Genomic DNA, 24,498 nt, shown 5'->3' on the forward strand with positions numbered 1-24,498 from the left:
AACTGAAATTGGAGGGATTGAAACTGAAATTTGAGGGTTTGAAAAAGGACTTTAAGGGGTTAAAACTGAAATTCGAGGGGTTAAAACTGAGATTTGAGGGTTTAAAACTGAGATTTGAGGGTTTAAAATTGGAATTTGAGGGGTTACAACTAAAATTTGAGGGATTAAAACTGAATTTTGAAGGCTTAGGATTGAAATTTTAGTGGGTTAAAAGTGAAATTTGTGGGGTTAAAACTGAAATTTCAGGGTTGAAAACTGAGATTTGAGGGGTTAAAACTGAAATTTGAGGGTTAAAACTGAAATTTGAGGGGTTTAAAACTGGAATTTGATGGGGTAAAACTGAAATTTGAGAGTTTTAAAGGAAAATCTGAGTCATGGATTCAAACTAAATTTGAGGGGTTTTGAAAGATTTGAGGGATTTTAACCCAAATTTAGTGGGTTTAACCCAAATTTGAGTGTGGTTTTAAATCAGAATTTGGTTGAAAACCCCAAATTGGAGAGATTTCAAAATCCAAATTTGTGAGGTTTCTAAATCAAAATTTGAGTGGTTTTAAATCAAAATTTGAATGGTTTTTGAATCAAAATTTGAGTGGTTTTAAATCAAAATTTGATTTTTTTAACCAAAATTTGAGTGCTTTTAAAATCAGAATTTGAGTGGTTGAAAACCAAAATTTGAATGGTTTTTAAATCAATATTTGAATGGTTTAAAACCAAAATTTGGATGTTTTAAAATCAAAATTTGAGTGGTTTTAAAATCAAAATTTGCTTGAAAATCAAAATTTGACTGGGTTTTAAATCCAAAATTTTTTAAACCAGAATCTGAGTCGCGGTTTTTAACTAAATTTGAGAGGGGTTTTTTAACAAAAATTTGAGGTTTTTTAACCAAAATTTGAGTGGTTTAAATCAAAATTTGAGTGGTTTTAAATCAAAATTTGATTTTTTTTAACCCAAATTTGAGTGGTTTTTAAATCAGAATCTGAGTGTTTTTTAAATCAAAACTTGAGTGGTTGAAAACCGAAATTTGAGTGGTTTTAAAATCAAAATTTGAGCGATTTTTAAATCAAAATTTGAGCGATTTAAAATCAAAATTTGGGTTTTTTTAACCAAAATTTGAGTGGTTTTTAAATCAAAATCTGAGTGTTTTTTAAATCAAAACTTGGGCGGTTGAAAACCAAATTTGAGTGGTTTTAAAATCAAAATTTGAGCGATTTTTAAATCAAAATTTGAGTGATTTTAAATCAAAATTTGTGTTTTTTTAACCCAAATTTGAGTGGTTTTTAAATCAGAATTTGAGTGGTTGAAAACCCAAATTTGAGTGGTTTTTAAACCAAAATTTGAGTGGTGTAAAACCAAAATTTGGGTTGTTTTTCAATCAAAATTTGAGTGGTTGAAAACCGAAATTTGGTTTTAAAATCAATATTTGAATGGTTTAAAACCAAAATTTGGGTGTTTTAAAATCAAAATTTGAGTGTTTTTAAAATCAAAATTTGAGTGGTTTTTAAATCGAAATTTGAGTGGGTTTTAAACCCAAAATTTGTTAAACCAGAATGTGAATCGTGGTTTTAAACTAAATTTGAAAGGGTTTTTTAACCAAAATGTGAGGGTTTTTTAAACCAAATTTGAATGTTTTCTTAACCAAAATTGGAGTGGTTTTTAAACCAAAATTGGAGTGGTTTAAATCCAAAATTTGAGTGGTTTTTACCCCAAGCTTGAGGAGCGGGATCTGAACAAAATGTGAGGGGGTTTAAAACCGAAATTTGAGGGGTTTTAACCCAAATTTGAGGGGTTTTAACCCAAATTTCAGTGTTTTTTAACCTTAATTTGAGGAGCAGTTTTAACTAAATTTAAATTTGCTTTTAACCCAAAATTTTGAGTTTTTTTAAAACCAAATTTGACATTATTTTTAAACAAAATTTGAGGATTTTCAAATGGAATTGTAAGGGTTTTTCTAACCAAAATTTAGGAGTTTTTAAGCAAAATTTGAGGGGTTTGTAACCAAAACTGAGGGGTTGTTTTGAACTCAATTTGAGGGTTTTCAACCCAAAATTTGGGTGTTTTTTAAAACTGGATTTGTGAGGTTTCTCTAACCAAAATTTGCGGCTTTTTCAAGCGATATTTGAGGAGTTTTAAGCCAAAACTAAGGAGCGGGTTTAACTAAATTCAAGGGGGTTTTAAACAAGAATTTGTGGATTTTTAAAACCAGGTTTGAGAGGGATTTTTAACCCAAATTTGAGGGTTTTAAACGCAAACTTTCTGGAGTCTTTAAACCAAAATATGAGGGATTTCTAAATAAAATTTGAGGTGGTTTTAACCCAAAGTAAGGAGCTGGTTTTAACCCAAAGGAGCTGGTTTTAACTAAATTTGAGGTGGTTTTAACCCAAAGTAAGGAGCTGGTTTTAACTAAATTCGAGGTGGTCTTAACCCAAAGTAACGATCTGGTTTTAACTAAATTTGAGAGTTTTTTAACTCAGAGTAAGGAGCTGATTTTAACTAAATTTGAGGTGGTTTTAACCCAAAGTAAGGAGCTGGTTTTAACTACATTTGAGGTGTTTTAAACCCAAAGTAACAAGCTGGTTTTAACTAAATTTGAGGGGGTTTTAACCCAAAGTAACGAGCTGGTTTTAACTAAGTTTGAGGGGGTTTTAACCCAAAGTAGCGATCTGGGTTTAACTACATTTGAGGTGGTTTTAACCCAAAGTAAGGAGCTGGTTTTAACTACATTTGAGGTGGTCTTAACCCGAAGGAACGAGCTGGTTTTAACTACATTTGAGGTGGTTTTAACCCAAAGTAAGGAACTGGTTTTAACTACATTTGAGGTGGTTTTAACCCAAAGTAACGAGCTGGTTTTAACTAAAGTTGAGGTGGTTTTAACCCAAAATAAGGAACTGGTTTTAACTACATTTGAGGTGGTCTTAACCCAAAGTAACGAGCTGATTTTAACTAAATTTGAGGTGGTTTTAACCCACATTAACGAACTGGTTTTAACTACATTTGAGGTGGTCTTAACCCGAAGGAACGAGGTGGTTTTAACTACATTTGAGGGGTTTTTAACCCAAAGTAAGGAGCTGGTTTTAACTACATTTGAAGTGTTTTAAACCCAAAGTAACGAGCTGGTTTTAACTACATTTGAGGTGGTTTTAACCCACATTAACGAACTGGTTTTAGCTACATTTGAGGTGGTCTTAACCCGAAGGAACGAGCTGGTTTTAACTACATTTGAGGGGTTTTTAACCCAAAGTAAGGAGCTGGTTTTAACTACATTTGAGGTGGTTTTAACCCAAAGTAACAAACTGGTTTTAACTAAATCTGAGGTGGTTTTAACCCAAAGTAACGAGCTGGATTTAACCCCAAATTTGAGGGCTTTTAAACCAAAACTAAGGCGCGTCTTTAACTAAATTAGAGGAGGTTTTAAAGCAAAATTTGAGGGATTTAAACCAAAATTCGAGGGTTTTCTTAACCAAAAAATTGAGTGGTTTTTAACCCAAATGTGAGGGGTTTTAAACCAAAAGTGAGGAGCGTGTAGTGAGGTGACAGGGTGGTGAGCAAATACTATCAGAATATACTTGGGGAACATACATATAATATATATATATATATAATATATACAGCCATACCACACTGAGAACGCCCGGTCTCATCTGATCTGGGAAGCTAAGCAGGGTCGGGCCCGGTCAGTACTTGGATGGGAGACCTTGTGGCCAAGAAGCCAATGGGACCTGGGGTGGGTTAGAAGGGGGTGGTCAGTAGGTCAAAGGGGTTCTCCTGCCCCTCTGCTCTGCCCTTGAACAAAGGGTTTAGTGCAGATACTATCAAGATATACTTGAGGATCATATATATTATGTATATATGGAATGTATAAAGCCATAGCACCCTGGGAATGCCTGGTCTGGGAAGCTAAGCAGGGTCGGGCCCGGTCAGTATTTGGATGGGAGACCTTGTGGCCAAGAAGCCAATGGGACCTGGGGTGGGTTAGAAGGGGGTGGTCAGTAGGTCAAAGGGGTTCTCCTGTCCCTCTACTCTGCCCTTGAATAAAGGGTTTAGTGCAGATACTCTCAGGATATACTTGAGGATCATATATATTATGTATATATGGAATGTATAAAGCCATAGCACCCTGGGAATGCCTGGTCTGGGAAGCTAAGCAGGGTCGGGCCCGGTCAGTATTTGGATGGGAGACCTTGTGGCCAGGAAGCCAATGGGACCTGGGGTGGGTCAGAAGGGGGTGGTCAGTAGGTCAGAGAGGTTCTCCTGCCCCTCTGCTCTGCCCTTGAACAAAGGGTTTAGTTCAGATACTATCAGGATATACTTGAGGATCATACATATATATGGAATGTATAGAGCCATAGCACCCTGGGAATGCCTGGTCTGGGAAGCTAAGCAGGGTCGGGCCCGGTCAGTATTTGGGTGGGAGACCTTGTGGCCAGGAAGCCAATGGGACCTGGGGTGGGTCAGAAGGGGGTGGTCAGTAGGTCAGAGAGGTTCTCCTGCCCCTCTGCTCTGCCCTTGAACAAAGGGTTTAGTTCAGATACTATCAGGATATACTTGAGGATCATACATATATATGGAATGTATAGAGCCATAGCACCCTGGGAACGCCTGGTCTGGGAAGCTAAGCAGGGTCGGGCCTGGTCAGTACTTGGATGGGAGACCAGTTGGTAACAGCGGGTGCTGTGGGCTGAGCCAGCGCTGGGCCCAGATTTGAGAGGTGTTGAGTTTTTGTTGAACTAAAATTTGAGGGTTTAACTGAGGGGTTTTTAACCCAAATTCGAAGGTTTTAAGCCCAAATTTCGGGGGTTTTTAAAACATGAAATTTGCGGCACTTTGAACCCAAATTTGTGTTTCTTTTGGTTTTTTCCCCAACCAAAACTTGAGGGTTTTTTAAAAAAACAATTTTAGGAGTTTTAAGCAAGATTTGAGATTTTAAAACCAAATTTCAGGGGGTTTAACCAAAATTTGATTTTTTTAAACAAATTTGAGCATTTTTTCAACCAAAATTTGAGAATTTGAGGGTGGTTTTATTCACCTGTTTTTGAGGACCAATGAGCTCCCGGCTCGTTAATTAAGCAGTTGTTAATTAAGTGATTTTAGAGAATAGTTTTTAATGCATTAAATTAAATTGATGGGGGGGGGGGTCACCCCCGTCCTCCCAGTTTGGGGAGACCCTGGGACTGGGAGCACTGGGAGCCCCCATTCTGGTCCCTCTGCTAATTAGTTCTGTGGTAATTAGTGATTGGGGGGAGCTGGGAACACTGGGATTGGTGTATGGGGGTACTGGGGAGACTGAACTGGGGTTACTGGGAATACTGGGGTCACTGGACTGGGTGTAAAGGGGATACTGGGAGCACTGGGCTGGGGGTTATTTGGGATACTGGGGGCACTGGGAGTGGTGTGTGGGGGTTACTGGGGAGACTGGGGGCACTGGGCAGGGGTTACTGGGGAAACTTGGGGCACTGGGAATGGTGTATGGGGAATACTGGGGGTTACTGGGGGTACTGGGAGGTGCTGGTCTGGATATAAGTGGGATACTGGGGGCACTGGGCTGGGAATAGTGGGGAAACTGGACTGGAGTTACTGGGAATACTGGAGAAACTGAACTGGGGTTACTGGGGAAACTGAACTGGGGTTACTGGAAATACTGGGGAAATGGAACTGGGGTTACTGGGGAAACTGGGGTCACTGGACTGGGTGTAAAGGGGATACTGGGAGCACTGGGCTGGAGGTTATTTGGGATACTGGGGGCACTGGGAGTGGTGTATGGGGGTTACTGGGGAGACTGGGGGCACTGGGATTGGTGTATGGGGGATACTGGGGATTACTGGGGGTACTGGGAGGTGCTGGGCTGGATATAAGGGGGATACTGGGGGCACTGGGCTGGGAATAGTGGGGAAACTGGACTGGAGTTACTGGGGAAACTGGAGTTACTGGAAATACTGGGGAAACTGAACTGGGGTTTCTGGGGAAACTGGGGATACTGGACTAGGGGTTACTGGGGATACTGGGGGCACTGGGAATGGTATATGGGGGATACTGGGAGACACTGGACTGGGAGTTATTTGGGATACTGGGGGCACTGGGAATGGTGTATGGGGATACTGGGGAGACTGGGGGCACTGGACTGGGGATACTGGGGAAACTGAACTGGGGGTTACTGGGCATACTGGAGAAACTGAACTGGGGTTACTGGGGAAACTGGGGACACTGGGAATGGTATATGGGGGATACTGGGAGGCACTGGGCTGTGGATACCGGGAGCACTGGGCTGGGGGTTATTTGGGATACTGGGGACATTGGGAATGGTGTATGGGGGTTACTGGGGGGACTGGGGGCACTGGACTGGGGGTACTGGGGGAACTGAACTGGAGGTTACTGGGGAAACTGGGGACACTGAACTGTGGGTTACTGGGTAAACTGAACCGGGATTACTGGAAATACTGGGGAAACTGAACTGGGGTTACTGGGGAAACTGGGGACACTGGGGGCACTGGGAATGGTATATGGGGGATACTGCGAGGCACCGGGCTGTGGATACTGGGAGCACTGGGCTAGGGGTTATCTGGGATACTGGGGGCACTGGAAATGGTGTCTGGGGCTTACTGGGGAGACTGGGGGCACTGGGAATGGTGTAGGGGGATACTGGGGGTTACTGGGGGTACTGGGAGGTGCTGGGCTGGATATAAAGGGGATACTGGGGGCACTGGGCTGGGAATAGTGGGGAAACTGGACTGGGGTTACTGGGAATACTGGAGAAACTGAACTGGGGTTACTGGGGAAACTGGACCGGGGGTTACTGGGAATACTGGGGAAACTGAACTGGGGGTTACTGGGGAAACTGAACTGGGGTTACTGGAAATACTGGGGAAACTGAACTGGGGTTACTGGGGAAATGGAACTGGGGTTACTGGGGAAACTGGGGACACTGAACTGGGATTACTGGGGATACTGGGGCACTGGGAATGATATATAGGGGATACTGGGAGGCACTGGACTGGTTGTATGGGGGTTACTGGGGGCACTGAGCTGGGGGATACTGGGGATACTGGGAGGCTTTGGGGGAATACTGGGGGAACTGGAGAGTCCTGAGCTGCAGGGTCGCATGCAGGGACACTGGGGGTACTGGGAGCACTGGGAGGCACTGGTGGGGGTACTGGGAGCATTGGGAGACACTGAGTGTGGGGTACTGGGAGGACTGGGAGACACTGGTGGGGGTACTGGGGGCACTGGGAGCACTGGGAGACACTGAGTGTGGGGTACTGGGAGCACTGGGAGGCATTGGTGGGGGTACTGGGAAACTGGGAGGCACTGAGTGTGGGGTACTGGGAGCACTGGGAGCACTGGGAGCACTGGGAGACACTGAGTGTGGGGTACTGGGAGCACTGGGTGCACTGGGAGACAGTGAGTGTGGGGTACTGGGAGCACTGGGAGGCACTGAGTGTGGGGTACTGGGAGCACTGGGAGGCACTGGTGGGGGTACTGGGAGCACTGGGAGGCATTGGTGGGGGTACTGGGAGCACTGGGAGATGCTGAGTGTGGGGCACTGGGAGCACTGGGAGACGCTGATGGGGGTACTGGGAGCACTGGGAGCACTGGGAGGCACTGAGTGTGGGGTACTGGGAGCACTGGGAGACACTGGTGGGGGTACTGGGAGCACTGGGAGGCATTGGTGGGGGTACTGGGAGCACTGGGAGACACTGAGTGTGGGCTACTGGGAGCACTGGACAGGGGACACTGGGAGCTGTTGTGGTGCACTGGGGGTACTGGGAACTACTGGTGGGGACAGGGTTTGGGGACACGGGACAGGGTTTGGGGACAAGGGGTGGGGCCAAGGGACAGGGGGTGGGACAAAGGACAAGGGGTGGGGTCAGGGCTTGGGGACACGGGACCGGGGTGGGGCCTGGGACTGGGGACATGGAACAGGGGGTGGGGCCAGGGATTGGGGACATGGAACAGGGGTGGAGTCAGGGGACAGGGGGTGGGGACACAGGACAGGGCTTGGGGACACGGGACGGGGGTGGGGTCAGGGCTGGGGGCCATGGGGCAGGAAGTGGAGCTGGGGACTGGGGTCCCAGGGTGACCCCAACACCCCCTCGGGGGACACTGACCCCGATCACCCCACGACATTCCCCGCTCCTCCCGCCAGGGGGCGCCGCCGCCTCACCCCGCCCCCCCCCCCCGCCGCCATCTTGGGAGTGGCCGCCTCCTCCTCCCGCCGCCATCTTGGGAGTGGCCGCTTCCTCCTATCGCCGCCATCTTGAGCGTGCCCCCCCCCCCCCCCCCCCCCGCCATCTTGGGAGTGGCCGTCCCCTTGCCGCCATCTTGGGAGTGGCCGCTCGCCCCTCCCGCCGCTTCCCCCCCACCCCCGCCATCTTGGCAGCGCCCCCCACCCACCGCCTTATTGGGAGTGGACGCTTCCCTTCCCACGGTCCCCTCCGCCATCTTGGGAGTGGCCGCTCGCCCCTCCCGCCATCTTCGGAGTGGCCACTCCCCCCCCCTTCCCCCCTTCCCCCCCCCCCCCCGCCATCTTGGGAGTGGCTCCCTCCCCCCACCTCCCACCACTCTCTTGGGCGTTGCCTCTCCCGCCACTCCCCTCATGGCGCCCAAACCCCGCCTCCCCTTCCTGCCCGAGGCCCCGCCCACTTCCGGCGTCCCCGGAAGCGTGTCCGGTTGCCATGGCGCTGGGCGGCGCGGCCCCGCCCCCGGGAGCGGCAGCGCTTCGGGCAGGGCCGCGGCCGCGGCACCGGCACCGGCAGGTACGGGCGGCACGGGGGGGGCAGCGGGGACACGGGGGGGTGGTGACCCCGGGGGTGCCGGCCCGAGGGTGTGGGGGACCCCTGGGCACAGGAGCTGGGGCGGGGGGGCCCCTGCGGGCAGCCCCAGGCGGGCGGGGGCGGCGCTTGGGGACAACGCGGGGGTTGGGGGCATCGTGGGGTCACTTGGGGACACCCCTGGGGACAGGGGGGATGGGGACATGGGGGTGCCTTGGGGACAGACCCACCCGCGCGTGGGGACACGGGGTCCCCTCAGGTGTCCCCTCAGGACCGATGGCCCTTAAGTCTTGGGGACATGGGGGTCCCCCTGGGGACAACACCCCCCCAGGGCTTGGGGACATGATGATCCCTTCGGGGGGACCCTGGGGACGGATCCTCAGGGCTCAGGGACATGGGGGGGTCCCCTTGGGGTCCCTTGGGGACAAGGTTCCCCCCAGGGTGTGGGGACATGGGGGTCCCCTCAAGTGCCCCTTGGGGACAGAACCCACTGGGGCTTGGGGACACGGGGGTCCCCTTGGGAGCTTCTTGGGGACAAACCCCCCAGGGCTTGGGGACACGGGGGTCCCTACTGGGGTGACCCTTGGGACAAACTTGCTTGGGGACATGGGGGTCCCCTCAAGTGCCCCTTGGGGACAGAACCCACTGGGGCTTGGGGACATGGGGGTCCCCTCTGGGGTGACCCTGGGGACAAATGTCCCCAGGACTTGGGGACATGAGGGTCCCCTTGGGAAACTCTTGGGGACAGACCTCCCAGGGCTTGGGGACATGGGGGTCCCCTCTGGGGTGACCCTGGGGACGAATGTCCCCGGGACTTGGGGACATGGGGGTCCCCCCCAGGTGTCCCTTGGGGACAGATCCCCCAAGTGTGGGGACATGGGGGTTCCTTGGGGACAGACCACCCTGAGCTTGGGGACATGGGGTCCCCTCTGAGGTCCCTTGGGGACAGAACCCACTGGGGCTTGGGGACATGGGGGTCCCCTCTGGGGTGACCCTGGGGACAAATGTCCCCAGGACTTGGGGACATGGGGGTCCCCCCAAGTGTCCCTTGGGGACAGACCCCCAAGTGTGGGGACATGGGGGTTCCTTATGGACAATGTCCCTCCCAGGGCTTGGTGACACAGAGTCCCCTCAAGTGTCCCTTGGGGACATGGGTGTCCCCCAGGTGTCCCCTCAGGACTGACCCCCGTTAAGCCTTGAGGACATGGGTGTCCCCCCCTTGTCCCTTGGGGTCAACCCCCCCTTTCTTGCGTCCCTTTCCCATCCCCTTGGGTGACCCCCAGATGTGTGAACATGGGGGTCCCTTGGGGACACCCCCGCAGGCTTTGGGGACACGGGGGCGTCCCCAGCGCCGTCACGGAAACGCTCGCCCATCAATTATTGAACCCTTCGCTTCTTTTGAACCAGGTGGAAACACATTTGAAAGTGTAATGACCGCCGCTCGTTAATTAACGAAGGAGCCGCCCAGTGATTTTCGGTGGGCGATTTTTTGGGGGGGTGGATTCGGCGAAATCCCGGACGCCGGATTCCGGGTGGATTTAAGCCGGGATTAAACCAGCAGGCGTTTTTAATGGTGTTTCAACGTGATGATTTCGCTGCCGGACTTTGCTCCAGTGGGAGGGAAGGAACCGGCGCCGGTGCTGCCGGCTCTGCCGGAATCCGCCCATTCCCGCCCTGCCCGGCGGGCGATGCCGGCGTCGGGCGCGCCCGGTTTCACCGGTACCAAAACACCCCAATCCCCCATGGATTCCGGTGCTTCCCCCCACCCTATAGCTCCATTTCCACCCCGGCGACCCTCACGGAATTTCCCCGCCATTCACTTTTGTGGGTTAATCCCGGCTTAAGGAGCAGAAACCACCGAACCCAGCGCTGGCTTGGTTGAGCCTCTCGCTGCTTTTTAACCGTTTGCAACGTTTCTCCCCCCGTTTTTACCGCAGGGGCTTCGTCCCGAGGTGCCAGCGACGCCGAGCGAGCGGCGGCGAATGGTGGTGGAGCGGGAGTCGCTCGAGCGGCGAACGCGGGTTTGGCGTCGCGGCGAGCGTCGCTCAGCACCGGTGAACCCAGCGCCTTTGGGCGCTAAGAAAGGACCACGTGGAGCGTGGGACATGATCCCCAAGCGGACGCCGGCGGTGAAGCCGCGGGGAAGCGTCACCAACCGGGGTTGAGCCGCCCCCGCTCCGGCGCAGGGTGATGGTTGTGGGGGAACCGGTGGCTCCGCACCCCGTTCCCGCTGCCGTGGGCCCCGGCGCGGCGCCATGGCCGAGCACGCGGAGCTGCTGGCCGAGATGGCGGTGGTGGCGCGGCTCAGCACCCCCGAGCGCCTCAAGCACGCCCAGAAACGCCGGGCCCAGCAGCTGAAGAAATGGGCTCAGATGGAGAAGGAGGCGCCGGCGGAGGCCGAGAGGAGGAGGAAGAGGAGGAAGAGCGGCGGCCGCAGCAGGACGGTGACATTTCCCGACAGCGTCCGCTTGCTGGAGGCGGCCGCCCGGCGCGACGCCGAGGAAGGTGACGGTGACACCAACCCCCAAATCCCATTATTTTAGGATAGAAACCCCTATTTTGCCGCTCAAATCCTCAAAACCAGCGCGTGGCCGGTGTCGGTAAATCCAACACCCCACCTGGGATGGTTTTACCGGCACAGCGGGACTTTGAACGCACCGGTTCCAATGTCCCGGTGGCACCGCGATGCTCCCGGCACAACTCGCGGATCCCACTTAAAATCGTTAAAATCCTTCATTTTTGGTGTTTCTTTCATTATCCACAGTCCGGCAGTTGCTGGCGAGCGGCGTCAGCCCCGATCTCTGCAACGAGGACGGTCTCACCGCGCTGCACCAGGTACGGTGACACCGGGGCCAAGCGTCACATCGCCGCTGGGGACGCGCGGTGACGCCTCCGCGGTGCCCGAATCCGCCCCGATTTCTGTCCCCGCGCCCAGTGCTGCATCGATGACTTTGGGGACGTGGTGACGACGCTGCTGGACGCCGGCGCCGACGTCAACGCGCGGGACAGCGAGCTCTGGACGCCGCTCCACGCCGCTGCCACCTGCGGCCACCTCCGCCTGGTCCAGCAGCTCATCCAGCGGTAAAAGCGACGTGGTGTTGGGGACACGGTGGCGTTGGGGACACGGTGGTGTTGGGGACATGGCGGTGGGGACATGGTGGCACTGGGGATGCACCGGGGTCAGGGACATGGTGGTGTTGGGGACAAGGCGGCGTTGGGGGCATGGTGGCATTGGGGACATGGTGGCGTTGGGGACGTGGCGGCGTTGGGTACACAGTGGCCTTGGGGACACACTGGGGTCAGGGACACGGCGGTGTTGGGGACACGGTGGTGTTGGGGACACGGCGGTGTTGGGGACACGGTGGTGTTGGGGACATGGCGGTGGGGACATGGTGGCACTGGGGACGCACCGGGGTCAGGGACATGGTGGTGTCGGGGACACGGCGGCGCTGGGGACATGGCGGCGCTGGGGACAAGGCAGCGTTGGGGACACGGTGGCATTGGGGACGCACCGGGGTCAAGGACACGGCGGTGTTGGGGACACGGCGGCATTGGGGACATGGTGGCGCTGGGGACACGGCGGCATTGGGGACATGGTGGCGTTGGGGACGTGGCGGCGTTGGGGACACAGTGGCCTTGGGGACGCACTGGGGTCAGGGACACGGTGATGTTGGGGACATGGCAGTGTTGGGGACGCGGTGGTGTTGGGGACATGGTGGCGTTGGGGACGTGGCGGCGTTGGGGACGTGCCAGGGTCGGGGACACGGCGGCATTGGGGACACGGCGGCCTTGGGGACATGGCAGTGTTGGGGACGTGCTGGGGTCGGGGACACGGCGGCATTGGGGACACGCTGGGATCGGAGACACATGGCGTTGGGGACACAGTGGCACTGGGGACACATCGGGGTCAGGGACATGGCGGTGGTGGGGACATGGTGCCGCTGGGGACATGGCGGTGTTAGGGACATGCTGGGATCGGGGACACAGTGGCGTTGGGGACGTGGCGGCGGTGGGGACATGGCGGCGCTGGGGACATGGCGGCATTGGGGACATGGCGGCATTGGGGACATGGCGGCGCTGGGGACATGGCGGCGTTGAGGACATGGCAGCGTTGGGGACGTGCTGGGGTCGGGGACACAGTGGTGTTGGGGACACAGCAGCGGTTGGGACACGGCGGCGTTGGGGACGTACTGGGATCAGGGACGCAGCGGCATTGGGGACATGGCGGCACTGGGGACACGGTGGCATTGGGGACACAGGGGTGTTGGGGACGTGACAGCGCTGGGGACACGGTGGCATTGGGGACACGGTGGCATTGGGGACATGGTGGCGTTGGGGATGCAGCGGCGTTGGGGACATAGTGGCCTTGGGGACACACTGGGGTCAGGGACACGGTGGCGCTGGGGGCACGGCGGCATTGGGGACATGGTGGCATTGGGGACATGGTGGCATTGGGGACATGGTGGCGTTGGGGACACAGTGGACTTGGGGACAGACTGGGGTCAGGGACACGGCGGTGGTGGGGACACGGCAGTGGTGGGGACACGGTGGCGTTGGGGACACGGCGGTGTTGGGGACACGGTGGTGTTGGGGACACGGTGGCGTTGGGGACACAGCGGCGTTGGGGACACGGCGGTGTTGGGGGCACGGCGGTGTTGCCATGGCGGTGGTGGGGACATGGTGGTGGTGGGGACACAGCGGTGGTGGGGACACGGCGGCATTGGGGACACGGCGGTGGTGGGGACACGGCGGTGGTGGGGACACGGCGGTGGTGGGGACATGGTGGCATTGGGGACACGGTGGCGTTGCGGACACGGCGGTGTTGGGGACACGGTGGTGTTGGGAACACGGCAGTGGTGGGGACATGGTGGCGTTGGGGACACAGCGGCGTTGGGGACACGGTGGTGTTGGGGACACAGCGGTGTTGGGGACACGGTGGTGGTGGGGACACGATGGCGTTGGGGACACAGCGGCGTTGGGGACACAGCGGTGTTGGGGACACGGTGGCGTTGGGGACACGGTGGCATTGCGGACACAGCGGCGTTGGGGACACAGCGGCGTTGGGGACACAGCGGTGTTGGGGACATGGTGGCGTTGGGGACACGGTGGCATTGCGGACATGGTGGCGTTGGGGACACAGCGGCGTTGGGGACACAGCGGTGTTGGGGACACGGTGGTGGTGGGGATATGGCGGTGTTGGGGACACGGCGACGGTAGGGACACGGCGGTGTTGGGGACACGGCGACGGTAGGGACACAGCGGTGTTGGGGACACGGTGGTGGTGTGGATATGGCGGTGTTGGGGACACGGCGACGGCGGGGACACAGCGCTGGTGGGGACACCCCGGGGTCGGTTCCGCGGCCGTGGCGTTGTGACCCTCGTTATCGCCACCCACACAGCGGCGCCGACCTGCTGGCGGTGAACTCCGACGGCAACATGCCCTACGACCTGTGCGAGGACGAGGAGGCGCTGGACCGCATCGAGGCGGCCATGGCGGAGCAGGGTGAGCGCGGGGACAAACGCGCGTCGGAAGAGTGGGGTGGCGGGTGTCGTTTAACATGGGGGAACCCCCAGGCGGGTCCTTCTCTGCCCCATAAGTTCGCTCCACGCTCTGGGTTTTGAGATCCTAAAGCAAAACTTTAGAGATCTGAACCCATTCTCAAAATCCAGCTCTGAGGGTTCTTCTCTCCCCGATCACCGTTCAATTTGGACTCTGTTTTAAGGTTGTAAAGCGGAGCTTTGAGGGGAGGCCTGAACCCCTTCTCAGGTGTTTCCTCCATTATAACCCGTTCACGATTCTTTTCACCCTGATAAATATTCGCTCCACACTCTGTATTTTAAAGCTCCAAAGCAGAACTTTGAGGGGGGACCTGAACCCATGAGTGAAATCAAACTTTGAGGTGTTCCCTCCCTTATAACCCGTTCAGGATTCTTCTCTCTCCGATAACCATTGACTCCAGGCTCCAGGTTCCCCCAGGGCCCCAAGAACCCCCACAGACCCAGTGACACCCCCAGGGACCAAGTGACCCCCCCAGGGACCCAAGAACCCCCAACAGACCCAGTGACCCCCCCCAGGGACCCAAGAACCCCCCCCAGACCCAGTGACCCCCCAGGGACCCAAGAACCCCCACCAGTCCCAGTCCCCCCCCCAGGGCCCCAACACCCCCCCCCAGACCCAGTGACATCCCCAGGGACCCAAGAACCCCCAACAGACCCAGTGACCCCCCCAGGGACCCAAGAACCCCCCAGTCCCAGTGACCCCCCCAGACCCAGTGACCCCCCCAGGGACCCAAGAACCCCCAACAGACCCAGTGACCCCCCCAGGGCCCCAAGAACCTCCCCCAGCCCCAGTGACCCCCCCAGGGACCCAAGAACCCCCCCAGACCCAGTGACCCCCCCAGGGACCCAAGAACCCTCCCAGCTCCAGTGACCCCCCCCAGGGACCCAAGAACCCCCGCAGACCCAGTGAGTCCCCCAGGGACCCAAGAACCCCCCCCAGCCCCAGTGACCCCCCCGCAGGGACCCAAGAACCCCCCCCAGACCCAGTGACCCCCCCAGGGACCCAAGAACCCCCCACAGATCCAGTGACCCCCCCAGGGCCCCAAGAACCCCCAACAGACCCAGTGACCCCCCCAGGGCCCCAAGAACCCCCCCAGACCCAGTGACCCCCCCAGGGACCCAAGAACCCCCAACAGATCCAGTGACCCCCCCAGGGCCCCAAGAACCCCCAACAGATCCAGTGACCCCCCCAGGGCCCCAAGAACCCCCAACAGACCCAGTGACCCCCCCAGGGCCCCAAGAACCCCCCCAGACCCAGTGACCCCCCCAGGGACCCAAGAACCCCCAACAGACCCAGTGACCCCCCCAGGGCCCCAAGAACCCCCAACAGACCCAGTGACCCCCCCCAGGGACCCAAGAACCCCCAACAGACCCAGTGACCCCCCCAGGGCCCCAAGAACCCCCCCAGACCCAGTGACCCCCCCAGGGACCCAAGAACCCCCAACAGACCCAGTGACCCCCCCAGGGCCCCAAGAACCCCCAACAGACCCAGTGACCCCCCCAGGGCCCCAAGAACCCCCAACAGACCCAGTGACCCCCCCCAGGGACCCAAGAACCCCCAACAGACCCAGTGACCCCCCCAGGGACCCAAGAACCCCCAACAGACCCAGTGACTCCCCCAGGGACCCAAGAACCCCCACAGACCCAGTGACCCCCCCAGGGCCCCAAGAACCCCCCCAGACCCAGTGACCCCCCCAGGGACCCAAGAAGCCCCCCAGGGACCCAAGAACCCCCAACAGACCCAGTGACCCCCCCAGGGACCCAAAACCCCCCCCCGGCCCCAGTGACCCCTCTAGGGACCCAAGAACCCCCCATAGACCCAGTGAACCCCCCAGGGACCCAGGAACCCCCAACAGACCCAGTGACCCCCCCAGGGACCCAAGAACCCCCCATAGACCCAGTGACACCCCCAGGGCCCCAAGAACCCCCAACAGACCCAGTGACCCCCCCAGGGCCCCAAGAACCCCCAACAGACCCAGTGACCCCCCCAGGGCCCCAAGAACCCCTAACAGACCCAGTGACCCCCCCAGGGACCCAAGAACCCCCAACAGACCCAGTGACCCCCCCAGGGACCCAGGAACCCCCCCAGCCCCAGTGACCCCCCCAGGGCCCCAAGAACCCCCCATAGACCCAGTGAGTCCCCCAGGGACCCAAGAACCCTCAACAGACCCAGTGACCCCCCAGGGCCCCAAGAACCCCCCCAGACCCAGTGACCCTCCCAGGGACCCAAGAACCGCCCCCAGACCCAGTGACCCCCCCCAGGCACCCAAGAACCCTCCCCAGCCCCAGTGACCCCCCAGGGACCCAAGAACCCCCAACAGACCCAGTGACCCCCCCAGGCACCCAAGAACCACCCCCAGGCCCAGTGACACCCCCAGGGACCCAAGAACCCCCCCCAGCCCCAGTGACCCCCCCAGGGCCCCAAAACCCCCCCCAGCCCCAGTGACTCATTACATTTAGTGTACGTTTATTACCCTAAATGTTTAATATTAAACTGAAATTGGGCTCATCCACTGACCCGTTAATAAAACCATCCCTGTGGGACATTGGGGACATTAAGGAGCACGATTGGGGACATTGGGGACACCCAGGACACTTCTGGGGACACTTAGGGACAATATTGGGGACACTAAGGAGCAAGATTTGGGACACTGGGGACACCCAGGACACTTTTTGGGACACTTAGGGACAATATTTGGGACATTGGGGACACTAAGGAGCAAGAATTGGGACATTGGGGCCACTAAGGACACTACTGGGGACACTTGGGGACAATATTTGGGACCTTGGGGACACTATTTGGCTCTTTGGGGACACTATATGGGACACTGCTCTGGTTTGGTTGTTGGGGGTCAAGCACATCCCCTATGTCCCTTTTGTCACCTCTGTGTCTCTTTTGTTACCTTGGTGTCCCCTTTGTCCCCTCAATGTCCCCTTTGTCACCCTGGTGTCCTCTTTGTCACCTGGGTATGCCGTTTATCACCTGGTGTCCCATTTGTCACCTCGATGTTCCCTTTGTCACCTCGGTGTTCCCTTCTGTCACCTCCGTGTCCTGTTTGTCACCCTAGTATCCCCTGTGTCACCTCGATGTCCCCTTTGTCACCCTGGTGTCCCTTTGTCACCTCGATGTCCCATTTGTCACCTCCACGTCTCCTTTGTCACCCTGGTGTCCCGTTTGTCACCTTGGTGTCTTGTTTGTCACCTCTGTGTCCCCTTTGTCACCCTGGTGTCCCCTGTGTCACCTCGATGTCCCCTTTGTCACCCTGGTGTCCCTGTTGTCACCTCCGTGTCCCGTTTGTCACCCTGGTGTTCCCATTGTCACCTCGGTGTCCCCTGTGTCACCTCAATGTTCCCATTGTCACTCTGGTGTCCCGTTTATCACCTCCATGTCCGTTTTGTCACCGCGTGTCCCCTTTGTCACCTCAGTGTCCCCTGTGTCACCCTGGTGTCCCCTGTGTCACCTCCATGTCCCCATTGTCGCCTCAGTGTCCCCTTTGTCACCTTGATATCCCCTTTGTCACCCTGGTGTCCCCTTTGTCACCTCCATGTCCCTTTTGTCACCTCCATGTCCCCTTTGTCACCCTGGTGTCCCCTTTGTCACCTCGATGTCCCTTTTGTCACACTGGTGTCCCATTTGTCACCCTGGTGTCCCCTGTGTCACCTCCATGTCCCCATTGTCACCTCAGTGTCCCCTTTGTCACCTTGGTGACCCGTTTGTCACCTCCATGTCCCCTTTGTCACCCTGGTGTCCCCTTTGTCACCCTGGTGTCCCCATTGGCACCTCAATGTCCCCATTGGCACCTTGGTGTCCCGTTAGTCACCTCGATGTCCCTATTGTCACCTCGGTGTCCTGTTTGTCACCCTGGTGTCCCCATTGGCACCTCAATGTCCCCATTGGCACCTTGGTGTCCCGTTACTCACCTCAATGTCCCCATTGTCCCCTCGGTGTCCTGTTTGTCACCTCCATGTCCCCATTGTCACGCTGGTGTCCCGTTTGTCACCCTGTGTCCCCATTGTCCCCGGCGTCCCCGCAGGGATCACGCAGGAGAAGATCGAGGCCGCCCGCGGTGCCACGGAGCGCGAGATGCTGCGGGAGATCCGGCGCCTGCTGCGGGCGGGGGGCGACCTGGACGCGCCGCGGGGACACGGAGCCACTCTGGTAGGACATGGGGACACCGGGGGGTGGTGACCTCCATACGGTGACACTGGGCGGGTGGTGACCTCCATACGGTGGCAGCACCCGCCCGGTGAACATGGGGAACGTGGGACCCTTGTGGGTGACAATGGGGCCCCCCAACTTGCTCCGGGTCACGGCACCAGGTGAGAAGCACCGGTGCTGTAAGGTGATGTGAGCACCCATGGGTGGCCCCCCCAGCACCCAAACCCACGCTGGGGGCATCAAACACACCCCTGTGGGCACCCAAAGGCCTGGTGGGCACCCAAATGGCCCAGGGGGCACCTAAACCCTCCTGGCAGCACCCAAATAGCCTGGGGGTCACCCACACACCCTTGGGGCACCCAAATGGCTCAGGGGTCACCCAAATTCTTGGGGGCACCTAAACACCCCGTGGGGGTAGCCAAATGGCCCAGGGGGCATCCAAATTCTTGGGGGCACCTAAACACCACCTGGGGATACTCAAATGGCCCGGGGGGCACCCAAATGCTCAGGGCGACCCACACCCCTGTGGGGGCACCCAAGTGGCCAGGGGGGCACCCAAACACCTCTGAGAGCATCAGTTCCCCCCTGAGGGCACCCAAAAGGCTTGGGGGGCATTCCAAATGGCCCAAGGGGCACCCAAATGGCCTGGGGGACTCCCAAAAGACTTGGGGGCACCTAAACTGCCCTGGGGGCACCCAAAAGGCCTGGGGCCACCCAAATGGCCCAGGGGGGCACCCACACCACCTTGGGGGCACTTAAACCCCCCTGGGGGCACCCAAATGGTCAGGGGCACCCAACCCCCCGCCTGGGGGCACCCAGATGGCTAAGGGGGCACCCACACCCCCATGGGGGCACCCAAATGGTCAGGGGGGCACCCACACCCCCTTTGGGGCACCTAAACCCCCCTGGTGGCATCCAAATGGCTCAGGGGGCACCCAAATCCTTGGAAAACCTAAACCACCCCTGGAGGCACCCAAAAGGCCTGGGGGGCACCCAAATGGCCCAGGGGGGCACTCACACCCCCTTGGGGGCACCTAAACCCCACTGGGGGCACCCAAATGGCCCAGGGGGCACCCAAATGGCCCAGGGGGGCACCCACACCCCCTTTGGGGCACCTAAACCCCCCTGGGGGCACCCAAATGGCCAGGTGGGCACCCACACCCACTTGGGGCACTCAAATGGCCTGTGGGTCACCCATACCCCCTTGGGGGCACCTAAACCCCCACAGGGGGCACCCAAATGGCCTGTGGGTCACCCATAACCCCTGGGGGCACCCAGACCCCCCCGGGGGACACCCAAACAGCTTGTGTGGCCACAGCACTGCTCTGTTAGGATACAATGACACCGCGGGGTGGTGACAATGTCCCCCCTGAGCTGTCCCCAACCCTGTCACCTCGTTGTCCCCCCCCGGCAGCTCCACATCGCGGCGGCCAACGGTTACGTTGAGGCTGCCGAGCTGCTGCTGGAGCACCGGGCCGGCGTCGCGGCACAGGACCGTGATGGGTGGCAGCCGCTCCACGCCGCCGCGTGCTGGGGACAGGTGGGTGACAAGGGGGTGGGTGACAAGGGGGCGGGTGACAATGGCACAAGGACAAAGGGGTGGGTGACAACAGGATGGGTGACAAGAGGATGGGTGACAACAGGGCAGGGGACAAGGGGACAGGTGACAACAGGATGGGTGATGACAGGGCAGGTGATAAGGGGGTGGGTGACAAGGGGGCGGGTGACAATGGCACGAGGACAAAGGGGTGGGTGACAACAGGGCAGGTGACAAGGGGGTGGGTGACAAGGGGGCGGGTGACAATGGCACAAGGACAAGGATGCGGGTGACAAGGGGATGGGTGACAAGGGGACGGGTGACAATGGGGCAGGTGACAAGAGGATGTGGGACAACAGGATGGGTGACAAGGGGACGGGAGACAATGGGGCAGGTGACAAGGGGATGGGTGACAATAGGGTGGGTGACAAGGGGATGGGTGACAAGGGGGCAGGTGACAACTGGACGGGTGACAAGGGAACAGGTGACAATAGAGTGGGTGACAAGAGGATGGGTGACAAGGGAACAGGTGACAACTGGACGGATGACAAGGGGACGGGGGACAACGGGGTGGGTGACAAGGGGATGGGTGACAGTGGGGCGGGTGACAATGGGGACGGGTGACAAGGGAGTGGATGACAACGGGGTGGGTGACAAGGGGATGGGTTACAACTGGACAGGTGACCAGGTGGCGGGTGACAAGGCGATGGGTTACAACGGGACGGATGAGAAGGGGGCGGGTGACAACAGGGTGGGTGACAAAGGGACGGGTGACAAGGGGACAGGTAACATTGGGGATGGGTGACAAGGGAACAGGTGACAATAGGGTGGATGACAAGGGGACGGGTGACAAGGAGGTGGGTGACAAGGGGATGGGTGACAACGGGGTGGGTGACAAGGGGACGGGTGACAACGGGGTGGATGACAAGGGGACGGGTGACAACGGGACGGGTGACAATGGGGCAGCTGACAAGGGTATGGGTGACAAGGGGATGGGTGACAAGGGAGCTGGTGACAAGTGGGTGGGTGACAAGGGGATGGGTGACAACGGGGCGGGTGACAAGGGGATGGGTTACAATGGGGTGGGTGAGAAGGGGGCGGGTGACAAGGGAGCTGGTAACAAGGGAGTGGGTGACAAGGGGATGGGTGACAACGGGGTGGGTGACAATGGGGACGGGTGACAATGGGGTGGATGACAACGGGGTGGGTGACAAGGGGATGGGTTACAATGGGGTGGATGACAAGGGGATGGGTGACAACGGGGTGGATGACAACGGGGCGGGGGACAAGGGGGTGGGGGACAAAGGGGCGGATGACAAGGGGACGGGTGACAAGGGGTTGGGTTACAACAGGGTGGGTGACAAGGGGACGGGTGACAAGGGGACGGTTGACAACGGGGCGGGTGACAAGGGGTCGGGTGACAACCCCATGGCCGCGGCTGACGGGCCGCCCCCCGCGCAGGTGCCGCTGCTGGAGCTGCTGGTGGCTCACGGCGCCGACCTCAACGCCAAATCGCTGCTGGACGAGACGCCTCTGGGTGAGCTTCGGGGTCTTCCAGGGGTGTTTTATCACCCCGAGACGCTTTTATGGGCATTCGAGGGGTTTATTCGTCACCGCGAGATGGTTTTCGGTGACTTGTTGGCTTTATTTATCACCACAAGATGGTTTTTTGGTGACTTGTTGGGTTTATTTATGACCGTGAGATGGTTTTGTGGTGGCTTGGGGGGTTTATTTATCACCTCAAGACATTGTTTCAGTGACTTTTGGGGTTTATTTATCACCGTGAGATGTTTTTTCAGTGATTTGTTGGGTTTATTTATCCCCACAAGACCTTTTTTGGTGACTTGTTGGCTTTATTTATCACCCCAAGACATTTTTGCAGTGACTTTTGGGGTTTATTTATCACCATGAGACCTTTTTTTGGTGCCTTTTGGGGTTTATTTGTCACCCCAAGACATTTTTGCAGTGACTTTTGGGGCTTATTTATCATTGTGAGACCTTTTTTCAGTGACTTTTGGGGTTTATTTATCATCTCAAGACATTTTTGTGGTGACTTGTTGGGTTTATTTATCCCCATGAGACATTTTTGGTGACTTTTGGGGTTTATTTATCACCGCAAGACATTTTTGCAGCGACTTTTGGGGTTTATTTATCACCCCAAGACATTATTTCAGTGACTTTTGGGGTTTATTAATCACCACAAGACCTTTTTTTGGTGCCTTTTGGGGTTTATTTATCACCCCAAGACATTTTTGTGATGATTTGTTGGGTTTATTTATCCCCATGAGAACTTTTTTGGTGACTTTTGGGGTTTATTTATCACCCCAAGACATTGTTTCAGTGACTTTTGGGGTTTATTTATCTTTGTGAGACCTTTTTTCAGTGACTTTCGGGGTTTATTTATCACCGTGAGACCTTTTTTTGGTGACTTGTTGGGTTTATTTATCACCCTAAGACATTTTTGCAGTGGCTTTTGGGGTTTATTTATCACCGCGAGACCTTTTTTTGGTGCCTTTTGGGGTTTATTAATCACCCCAAGACATTGTTTTAGTGCCTTTTGGGGTTTATTAATCACCACGAGATGTTTTTGTGATGACTTGGGGGGGTTTATTTATCACCTCAAGTCGCGTTTTCGGTGCCTTTTGGGGTCTATTTATCAGCTCAAGACGCGTTCTCAGTGACTTTCCGGGTTTATTTATCACCCCGAGACGTATTTTCGGTGACTTTTGGGGTGACCTCACGGCGTATTTTTGGTGTCCCCCCCCCAAGACGTCTGCGGCGACGACGAGGTCCGCGCCAAACTGCTGGAGCTGAAGCACAAACACGCCGCCGTCATGAAATCCCACGAGAGAACCAAATCCCTGCTCCAGCGCCGCACCTCCAGCGCCGGCAGCCGCGGGTAAACCCTCCCCACCCCACCAGCACCACAGCGCTTTGGGGAGGGGGTCCCTATTTCCTTTTAACCCCCCGAAACGCCCCCGGTAGGAAGGTGGTTCGCCGCGCCAGCCTGTCGGAGCGCACCAGCCTTTACCGCAAGGAGCAGCAGCGCGAAGCCATCGTTTGGCAACGCGCCGAGCGCCGCGACAGCGAGGACGACGTGAGTGGGCGGCACCGCGGTCGAGCGTCCCCCCCCTCCCCACCCCATCCCGGCATCACCACGTCCCCCCATCCCCCGCAGGACCCCCCTCCGCAGCGCAACGGCGCGGCCGCCCAACCGGACCGCGGCGTCGGCGACGCCGACAGGACCCCCAACACCTTGGCCGACCTCAAACGGCACCGAGCGGCCGCCAAAATGCAGCACCCGCCCGCCAAGGCGGGGACGGGGAACACGGGACCCCCCGCCGTGGTGTTGGCGCCGGGGGGTGACGCCGGGGACCCCCCATTGCTCCGGCTCATGGCTCCGGCTGAGGAGTCGCCGGCTGAGAAGCGCCGGTGCTGTAAGGTGATGTGAGCACCCGTGGGTGGCCCCCCCCGGCACCCAAACACACCCTGGGGGTGTTGAACCCACCCCTGGGGGCACCCAAACCCCCATGGGGGCATCAGTATCCCCCTGGGGGGCACCTAAATGGCCTGGGGGGCACCCAAAAGGCCTGGGGGTCACCCATACCCCTTTGGGGGCATCTAAATGGCCCGCGGGGCACCCATATGGCCCAGGGGGCACGCAAATGGCCTGGGGGCCACCCAAACGCCTCTCGGGGCACCCAAAGGGCCTGGGGGGCACCCACGCCCCTCTTGGAGCACTAAATGGCCTGGGGGGCACCCACAGCCTCCTGGGGGGGACACCCAAATGGCCTGGGGGGCACCCAAATGGCCCTGGGTGCACCCAAATGGCCTGGGGGGCACCCACACCCTTCTAGGGGCACCTAAATGGCTTGGGGGGCACCCAAATGGCCCAGGGGGCACTTAAACCCCCTTGGGGCCATCCAAATGGCCTGGGGGCACCCACACCCCTTCTGGGGGCACCCAAATGGCCCAGGGGGCACCTAAACCCCCTTGGGGCCACCCAAATGGCCTGGGGGCACCCACACCCCTTTTGGGGGCACCTAAAAGGCCTGGGGACACCCGCAGCCCCCTGGGGGCACCCAAATGACCCAGGGGGTACCTAAAACCCCTTGGGGCCACCCAAATGATCTTGGGGGGCTCCCAAACCCTGTGGGGGCACCCAAGTGCCCCTGGGGGGCACCCAAATGGCCAGGGGGGCACCCACACCCCTCTGGGGGCTCAAACCCACCCCTGGGGGCACCTGAACGGCCTCGGGGTGGGGGGGCACCCAAACCCCCTATGGGGTCACCCAACCGCCCCCTGCTGGGCGACTTTTGCCTCTTTCTGGGCTCTTTTTACCTCCTCCCCTACCCCGAAAAAAAACCCCAAACCACCCAAAAATGGCTTTTATTGTTATTTTTGTTGTTCTTTCTGCTCGGGGTCGCAGCTCCGGTTCCGTTGCGCCCGGCACGGGGGGGTCGCCACGTCCCTTGTCCCCG

The 24,498-nt window shown here is 57.3% G+C and overlaps 1 protein-coding gene across 1 annotated transcript; it reads left to right on the forward strand.

The window, feature by feature from the left end:
• The first annotated feature begins 9,738 nt into the window (after nucleotides 1-9,738).
• PPP1R16A (protein phosphatase 1 regulatory subunit 16A) lies at nucleotides 9,739-24,400 on the forward strand. Its single transcript, XM_065832948.2, has 11 exons — nucleotides 9,739-10,239; nucleotides 10,700-11,267; nucleotides 11,527-11,597; nucleotides 11,698-11,843; nucleotides 14,162-14,265; nucleotides 18,356-18,480; nucleotides 19,895-20,020; nucleotides 21,479-21,554; nucleotides 22,787-22,916; nucleotides 23,003-23,114; nucleotides 23,196-24,400. Exons 2-11 carry the CDS (start codon nucleotides 11,018-11,020, stop codon nucleotides 23,466-23,468), a joined length of 1,413 nt encoding a protein of 470 aa, XP_065689020.1. The 5' UTR covers nucleotides 9,739-10,239; nucleotides 10,700-11,017; the 3' UTR covers nucleotides 23,469-24,400.
• Nucleotides 24,401-24,498: the final 98 nt, after the last annotated feature.

Source organism: Patagioenas fasciata, chromosome 2, assembly GCF_037038585.1.
Source record: "Patagioenas fasciata isolate bPatFas1 chromosome 2, bPatFas1.hap1, whole genome shotgun sequence".
Taxonomy (NCBI): domain Eukaryota; kingdom Metazoa; phylum Chordata; class Aves; order Columbiformes; family Columbidae; genus Patagioenas; species Patagioenas fasciata.

Bases quoted from the DNA above. Each gene is read 5' to 3' on its own strand.
- PPP1R16A (XM_065832948.2), top strand. From the start codon at position 11,018: ATGGCCGAGCACGCGGAGCTGCTGGCCGAGATGGCGGTGGTGGCGCGG. The intron at 11,598-11,697 runs GTACGGTGACAC...CCCCGCGCCCAG, and splicing joins GTCTCACCGCGCTGCACCAG to TGCTGCATCGATGACTTTGG. The intron at 23,115-23,195 runs GTGAGTGGGCGG...CATCCCCCGCAG, and splicing joins GCCGCGACAGCGAGGACGAC to GACCCCCCTCCGCAGCGCAA.